This window comes from Tupaia chinensis, unplaced genomic scaffold, assembly GCF_000334495.1.
Source record: "Tupaia chinensis unplaced genomic scaffold, TupChi_1.0 Scaffold000257_1, whole genome shotgun sequence".
NCBI lineage: Eukaryota > Metazoa > Chordata > Mammalia > Scandentia > Tupaiidae > Tupaia > Tupaia belangeri.
The window spans coordinates 4821319-4830257 of record NW_006159737.1 but is presented as its reverse complement, the minus strand read 5'-3'; the positions used below and the strand labels follow the sequence as shown (position 1 = coordinate 4830257).

The window sequence follows — 8939 nt, the reverse complement described above, 5'->3', positions numbered from 1 at the left end:
ATCTTTGTTTCATTAAGTTACTAGACTGGGATGACTTGAACTTTAAGGAAAGTAATACCGCCACTTTTCTTTTGACACAATTGAGAGAAGCAATAATAAAATAGCTTCATTTTACTTTACAAACTTAATACAATTCTTAAAGCAGAACCCATCTCCAGGGTAATTAATTGATCTTACTAATGACATTCATGAAAACAAAGTACTCAGGGCTAGAGGGGTATATTCAACAGTTACATGTGAAAAGCTGGCTTACTTTCAAAACTATGTAGGTTGATGTTAGGATTATACAAGAGTGCATTCACTGTTTTAAGAAAGCAATTCATAAGTATTAACGGGACATTCATTTTTCTTGTCCTGCAGAAAGCGAGGCTCGCCAGGATCCGGGCAGCCAAGAGCGGAAGCGCAAACGCCTACATGCAGAGCAAACGGAATGGCTTACTCAGTAATCAGCTGCAGGTAAATGAAGCCCTTTGCTTTTTTAATGTTCAATTTATTGGTGTAACATTGATTTAGTTCTACTTAACCATATAATTTTATTATGAGTAATTATGAAAATAGCTACCAAAACAACAGAAGTGTCATCTTTTAATAACTTCACCCCATACATTCCAATTGGCTATAGCAGATAAGACACTGTGCTAGAAAAGTAACCAATAAATCATAGTTTTCATTTATGATGAGGCAATATTTCTGCACTGTCTCATATTAACATGAGAAAGGTAAAAAAAATGTTCAATAGTTCAAATGCCTTATTCTGTTTTGTTTCAAAATTTCTTATGTTTCTTGAAAATCATTTGGGTAGGGGTTAGTTGGGGGTATGGGTGGGTGGGCGCTGTGCTATGATACCTTGTTTTACTTGTTTCAAGGAGAAGGAACACCAGTGTTAAGGTCATTCAGTATGAGACATAATTTGCGAAGCTTTACCTTTGCCTTCTCCTTTAGTATTTAGGATTCCAATCATCTTTACTTACAAAATAACTTTTATGTAAGTAAGCATGATGATGATTTCAGGATTTTTCTAAGTCTGAGGTCAAATTTTATTATCCAAAGATAATGGTTCCCAGGCTTACAGAGGTCCTCGAATGAGTAAAAGAGATTTAAATTTCCAATTCAGGGATGCATGTCTGAAAGATAAGATGGATAAGTTGATGAAAATGCAAATGCCGATCAGCCAACTTAAAAAGCAAGTGCACGTTTGTCCCTTTGTAGTTGGAAAAGTAAAATGCTGCCATTTAATCTTAGAAAATAGGCCAGATCCCTCTGTGGAAATGTGTAGCCAAGGTTCTCGTTGTTTGCAAATAAATAGAAAGCTCCTCTGTCTTCTCTTTGTTAACAGTCCTCAGAGGATGAGCAGGCCTTTGTTAGCAAATCGGGCTCCAGCTTTGAAACTCAGCACCACCACCTGCTTCACTGCCTAGAAAAAACCACGGTAAGGAGCCCACATGCTTAACTTCTCTGCACTCGGACAGGAATTCCGCTTGCTTCACTTTTGTTCTCATTTTCTAAACTAATTTTAGTTGCCACCTAATACGTGTAGATATTTCTGGGGCCCTCTATTTACTTTTGCACATACTTAAAGCTTCCAAGTGTGTTATCACTTTCTGCATTACTGGTAAAGATGCTAAAAACAGCCAACCAAACCAACCACTTTCCAATTACTTTCAATTGGGGAGAGTTGAAATGACCATCCTAAACCCTCTAAATTAGAGGATGTTCTCTACACAAAAAGTGCTTTAAAAATTAAGAATAATGTTATATTCTAGATAAGGTCACTGTGTTCTTCATTTCAACGAATTCAAGAATGAAATCGAATTCAGATGGGCACACACAGTGTGTGGCCCTGCAGCAGCAGATGTTGCTTGGTTTTGAAGGAACATGAACGATTTTGATCTTTATCTCATGATAAGTGGAAAATTATCTAAGGGTTTTAAACAGAGTAGTCACATGATTACATTTGTATTTTTTAAAGAATTATTTCATTTAACTTTATTTATTATCATTATTATTTTTCAGTTTTGATCAGAGAGATACAGAGAGAGAGAGAGAGGAAGTGAGAAAGCAAGCCACCAGGTCCGAGATTTGAACCATGGTCGGCCATGTGGGAGTCCAGCACCCTTAACCACCATGCCACTTGCCGGCCCCACATTTGTATTTTTTAAACAAGGAAATGGACACGTCTATAACTTACTAACATAACTCTGAAAGTCAAATGACACATTATTGAAAGAATATATTCATTTCTGTCTTTTCCTTTTCTTTCTTTCATTATTTTACCATTTAGGGCTTTTTAAAAGTGAAAAATGATTTAACATTAGCAAATATAATTTAAATTGAGCTACCTACAATAATATATGGCAACCAAAAGCAGAATGATTTTACTTCCTTACGAATTCTTTATCCACAATCTTTTCTCTAAAATGTAATACCTAACTTGAAATTCTGTTATGTCTCCTCACATTATTCTCTGTACTTTAAACAGTAAAATATTACATTTCGTTTATTTCAAAATGCTTGTCTCAGCAAAGAAATGACAAAATGAGTAACTAATACAATCTATTTCTTATTAGCCAGTGAATCGCCCCAATTGTTTTACTAATATTTCAGGCTAACCCATGGTTAAGTGGAATTTATTACGTGCAAAACTTTCCATTGTAAGGCTTCACACGCACAAAGGAAAAATAATAATTGAAGTCATTCTCTAGTAGTGCAGACCAAAAATGTTTTCCCTTGTAATTCTGATGCAAAATTCATACGTAGGCATTTTAGGAGGCAATCTTTTATTAAATATTTTAAAAGCAAAATTTACATGTCTATAAATTGTAGTATGTGAAATGATGTTCATTATCATTTCCTACTGAGCTAGCAATTAAGAAGATAGCAGTGGTTGGGGCCAGCAGGTAGCGTAGTAGTTAAGGAGCTAGACTCCACATGGCCAGCCACGGTTCAAGTCCTGGACCCAGTGGCCTAAAAATCACACCAGGCACATGGGCTGGCATGTTTAAAAACCTGAGGGAACAGAGGAGAAGGGATTATGGCATGACTTTCCCCCTCCGGGTGTGATTTCTTACTTTCCCTCCCTCTGTCTCGCTCTGGCAAACACATGTGCCCTATGACAAAAACCTCTTAAAAAAAAAAAAAAGAAAAAAAGAAGAAAGATAGTGGCAAAAGAAGCTTGAATATAGAAAGATTATGAGGACAACTAGTGATGTATAACAACAATAAGAAAGGAGACCACAGAAGTCCAGCATTATTAACCCACTGGGTCAAACACTAAGTGAAACATTTTACAGATAAATGTGTTTTTTACTTGTATTTCATATTTTTCAATACATTAGGGATTTTGAGAAAGTATCTAAAGAAATGAATAGTGTCTAAGTATCTCAATTTTCTAATTAAAAATGTTTTCAGTCCCATTTGGCAATATCTAACAGATATTTGGCAATATCTAACAGATTATCTAATTGAGGACATTCTATTAAAATAGCCTTTTTTGGGGGCCAGCAGATGGCATGGTGGTTAAAGGCACTGGACTCCCACATGGCCGACCACGGTTCAAGTCCCAGACCTGGAAGCTTGCTTTCTCACTTTCTCTCTCTCTCTCTCACTCACTCACTCTGTCCCTCTCTAGTCAAAATAAAATAAATAAATAAAGTTAAATAAAATAGTTCTTTTAAAAAATAACCTTTTTTCTATGACTTTAATCTGCTTTTAAAATATAGTCAATGCGAGGACCAGCAGTTGGCATAATGGCTATGTCACTGGACTGCCATTTAGTCAACTGTTGTTCAAGTCCCAGACCTAGTGGCTTAAACTCACGCTGGGCACGTGAGCGTACATGCCCAAGACCTCGAGAGGAAAATGGAGGAGAAGAGTTTGTGGCATGGCCATCCCCCCTGGGGGGTGATTTCTCACTTTCTGTCTCCCTGTCTCTCTCCTCTTTCTGGAGAATGCACACACTCTATAGCAAAAACTTCTCAAAATAAAAAAATACAGTCAATGTGAATTTACAAATTTCCTTTGGGTATTATTTGTATTCATTTTTAAAGATTGTTTTTCTTTCACTTATGACTAATTTATTTTTAATAAATGATATTTCAAGATAAAATTAGTCTATGAATGGACACTAAAATCAGCCTGCATCTGTAAATCTTTAATTCTAACTAGAGAGACTTCATTTCCCCACAAATGACAAAAAGAAGGATTTCTGATATTCTAATCTTTATGAAGACAATGTTAGTTGCCCATTGGATTGAGTCTAATTATAGAAGTGGGCTACAAAAAGCCAGTGGAAAAATGGAATTAAAGTACAAGTTAATTTGCTGTTTTGAATTTTAGTGTTTATTTCAGTGTTTTGATTTTTAGTGTTTTCACAATATATATTTTCTACAAACTTTTTTAAAACAATTATTTTATTTAACTTTATTTATTTATTTATTTATTTATTATTTTTTTTTTGACCACAGAGGGACAGAGTGAGAGAGAGGGAAAGTAAGAAAGCAAGCCACCAGGTGTAAGACTTGAACCTCAGCCAATCATGTGGGAGCCAGTGCCCTTAACCACCATGCCACCTTCCAGCCCTTCTACAAACTTTTTTAAGACCCCATAGTATAATGAGATATTTGAGTTTTTAAAATAAAAGTATGGATCACTTTTTTTTTAATGTAAAAAACATGTGTTTCTCTTCTTCCCATTGTTTACAACTGTGGAATAGAATCATGAGTTTGTGGATGAACAAGTCTTTGAAGAAAGCTGCATGGAAGTTGCAACAGTTAATCGTCCTTCAAGTCATAGTCCCTCCCTCTCTTCACAACAAGGAGTCACCAGCACTTGCTGTTCACGACGACATAAAAAAACTTTCCGCATCCCAAATGCCAACATCTCGGGAAGCCACCGAGGCAGTGTGCAAGAACTCAGTACCATTCAGATCAGATGTGTGGAAGGAACCCCACTATCTAACAGGTACCTGTGACTTTTCTGTGTTGTGACCACATACCAGTGCTGGTTCTTCTGCTATCATGTTGCTCCTTCTGTGACATCTGAGTCCTAGCTCCCTGGCTTTCAAAAGTTATAAACCAATACTGTAAAAACCAGGAAAATGGATCTACTCATATATCTTTTAAGGATCAAAAGTAGCAGTTGTATCAATATTAAAAGAGCAGAAAGAAGAAAAGAAGGTCAAGCACAGACAATTGTGTTTTTATCTCTTCAAAGCCACATTTTTTTTCTTATTTGATCAAGGACCTCTACACTCAGGAGCCCTTATGTAAACTTAAAATAGCCTAAAGTGATAGTCAATACCACCAAAGGAGACAAATGAAATTGAAAATGATTCAATGGCACTTAAAGATGTATCAACACATTCAATGTAAGTGCAAATTAAAACTATGCCCACACCACTCTTTTATCTATGTGAAATTTTGATCATAAAGGTATTTCTGGCCACATCAAACACAAAACCCAATTCAATACAAAAGAAGATAAGTGAGATACTAGAATTGTTTACCTCTCATTAATTTATGGACAATGTGAGTGAACATTTTATGTTGCCTTTTCTCTTTGCTGCTTTTTACTGTTCGTTTCTAGCACTAGTATGTATAATTCAAAATGGTACATTTAAAGTTTGTGTTATAAAAAAATCAATTTCTGCCAAAATAATTTCACCCTCTTCTTCAAAAAGAATAGCATGTTTTGTTTTTTTTTTAGATCAATAGTCTATATAATCAGTCTTGCTTTTTTGTTGGCATCCAATCTTTGTTGAAAATCTGCATGAGATTTTTAGTTGAGGCTATGTTGATTTATTGATATATAAATTGGATGTCTCTTAGGCCTGACTATTATAATTTGGGGCAACGAAAGATTTGTCTTTAGGACATTTAACTGCTCCATTGCTTTACATGTATTATGAAAAGAAGTAGAAAATAGAGAAGTGTGTAGAAAGAAAATCTTAGGACATAAACATTTTATTTATTTTCCATAAAAATAATATAGTTTTAAGCTCCTCTTTATACTCTTCTTTCTCTTTTCCTCTTTTCTCTTTCCTCACATAAAGTATGAAATTTGTATAAAAATACCACTTAGGAAAACCTTGAGGTACTAAATAGTAACAGCTGCCTTTTTAGGTTCTTACATGTAGCCATCCTTACACTGAGAGCTTTCGGGGCCTTACAAAGCCCACAGAGATAGCATACTCAAAACCTTCATGGTCAAAAGAATTGAGAAATCCACATGCTGGACTCTTTTATAATGGTCTTTTGAATCTCTCTCTGGTCCTGTTATTTTAAAAATTATTATTTCCTTCAACCCAGCTGTCCAGACCTTACCTGATCCTCTTTGTCTCTTTTATTTTTAGAATACACTGTTTGAGACACATTTGATTAAATCATATTGAGCTGGCTTTAAAAATATAACATTAATGGACTCATGAATGGTGTTTAATTTTTTAATTATGGTCATTTTTCTTAGACACTTGAAATGCTACTTACAAATACTAAATATATTCTTCAGTTCCATGAAACACAACTTAAATAAACTTACTTTCTTAAACGTACTTTTTTTTCTCATCAGCCGATCCAGTTTAAATGCCAAAATGGAAGAGTGTGTTAAACTAAACTGTGAACAACCTTATGTGACTACAGCAATAATAAGCATCCCAACACCTCCAGTAACCACACCAGAAGGAGATGACAGGCCGGAGTCTCCTGAGTATGCAGGAGGAAATATTGTCAGAGTGTCTGCACTGTAAGACAATCAAAATCAGGTCTAAGAGAATTTGAGCACTGGCTGTGGAAAGAATCCCAATGAAGAAGAAAGAAGAAACAATAAACCTTTTGCAGATTAAGACAGCAAAGCAAAAAGGTTGGTAGTGGAAAAAAAAAAAAAAAAGAAAGTTTCCAAACTTGAGGATGTGAATAAAACCACCACATGGCATTTCTAGACAGAGTTTAACCTGTTATACAGAGAAATATTCTGTGGCCCTTTGACTTTGTGAATGAGCACAATGAAATGCCGCCTATTGATGCTTCTTATGATCAGAACTCTTTTATAATAAGATAAATAAATCTTTGAACATAATGTTTCAGTTGAATGCAAAACAAAAAAAATATGGAAAACATTTTGATAAAAATTTTTCCTGTTAAATCCATGAACATTGGCTATGATGAAGATTATTACATTAAAAAAAATCATACAACATGTTTGTACTGACTGAAGGAAACCATCATAATGCATGCTAGAATTCTTTGGAGCAGTGATCTCAGTTTCCTTATGTTGTCTTCAGAATAGGCATGATAAACTATAATTGTAGAAAGGGGGAATTTCTGTGCACTTACAACAAGCTGACTGTTCATGTTCAATGGTGGGCTGTCCTAACAAGCTCCTTTTAGAACTGCAGTATTTCTCATGCGGATGCCCAGTAGTAAACCTAAAATGTTCAGATAGTTCAGCATTATCGTTTAACCTTGCACCTAGATACTGTTACAACTGCAATAATTCATTGTACACCTGTTGTATCAGGAATCAGGATTTTTTTGTCGTTGTACTTTCCGGATCTTCATAGATACAGTAAAAGCCACATTCATAGAAAAAATTTCTAGTGTGGCTAGGTTTTAGGTAACTTTTTAATCCAAAACTATTGTGCCATAAATGTTTTTCAGTAATATTCTTTGGTCTACTGTATTCTTGTGACACAGTGCATTATCTGTTCCTGTATTTCTATAGCACCTTTCTATTGGGTTTATTGTCATCAACTGGACTAATGTTTATTGTAGTTCAAATGACTTTCCTACTTTTGTATTCTCCCCCCAAAATTATCTTGTAAGTAGATTATCATCAATCCCCTTGTCAAAACTAGAAAAAAGGAGTTGACATCTATGAATTATTGCTAATGTCTTTGCTGTTCATGGAAAAGCCCAGATACTGGATATATCACTATGTGTTTCATGAAAAGAGTTGGCTGGGACTAATATCACAGGATCAATGATCTCAGAATTTACTTGATGTATTATTTATTTTGCTTTAGATCTTGAATACATTTTGAGACTAACTAATGTGAATTGAAATGCAGAGATAAACTGGAGTGCTTTATGTAGCAATATTTTGATGAAAGCACGCTTTCTATACCATTCAGGAAGGCGCACAAATTTATCTCAGAAAGTTTCCTGTATACTGCAAGATGCAATTTTCTCCAGTAAATCAGGAGAACAGGAGTTTGATGATGCAAAGTTGATTTCTATGTACATTTAAGTGAAAAGTCTTTATACCTTTTCACCCTTTAAATATATCAGCAGACGTGTCTGCACGTGACGATGTAAAAAAGTTTTATGTCAAATGAGAAGTTTTGTTCATTCCAAGCCACCACTGTAAGGAATAAAGCTTAGCTTCTGTACATGAAAAGAGTTAATAATTATCTCTCTATTATAGAGATTTTAAAATGCTTCTTGTAATTTATCATAAAAAGAAATTAATCCAACCATTTTCAAGTAAAGCCAGAAATGTTTGCTTCCCATGTCTAGACTAGCTCCTAAAACAGTGCTGTACACACAATAGGTCTTAATAAACGTTTGCTGAGTGAAAGTAAGAGAAACTCAACTATCTCTTGGGAAGTACTGGCTTCATTCCTCATTATGTCTCTTAAAAAGTTACTAACCTTCCAGCAGCGTGAATATTAACAATTATATTAACACCTGCCTGTTGTCACTTTATGCTTCTAGAGCAAATGTATAGTGAAACTTCTTCGATGGCATTTATTAAAAAAAAAAAAAAAAACTTTAAAAAGTAGACTAAGAAAATCACAATCAGAAATACTTATATCTTCTGATTCCCAATGAAAAGTTCTATTTTTCATGTCCTTAATATTATATAAAGAAAAATACAGTTAGGTTATTTTGGTTGACAATTCTGACTCTTTTGATTTATTATTTACCCAAACTATTCATTTCTTT

At 34.6% G+C, this 8939-nt stretch overlaps 1 protein-coding gene across 1 annotated transcript; it reads left to right on the top strand.

Moving 5' to 3' along the window:
- Positions 1-364: 364 nt before the first annotated feature.
- Positions 365-8734, top strand: LOC102491702 (potassium voltage-gated channel subfamily D member 2). Its single transcript, XM_006149220.1, has 4 exons — positions 365-456; positions 1337-1429; positions 4712-4959; positions 6565-8734. Exons 1-4 carry the CDS (start codon positions 415-417, stop codon positions 6740-6742), a joined length of 561 nt encoding a protein of 186 aa, XP_006149282.1. The 5' UTR covers positions 365-414; the 3' UTR covers positions 6743-8734.
- The last annotated feature ends 205 nt before the right edge of the window (positions 8735-8939 follow it).

Bases quoted from the DNA above. Each gene is read 5' to 3' on its own strand.
- LOC102491702 (XM_006149220.1), top strand. From the start codon at position 415: ATGCAGAGCAAACGGAATGGCTTACTCAGTAATCAGCTGCAG. The intron at 457-1,336 runs GTAAATGAAGCC...CTTTGTTAACAG, and splicing joins TACTCAGTAATCAGCTGCAG to TCCTCAGAGGATGAGCAGGC. The intron at 1,430-4,711 runs GTAAGGAGCCCA...ACTGTGGAATAG, and splicing joins ACTGCCTAGAAAAAACCACG to AATCATGAGTTTGTGGATGA.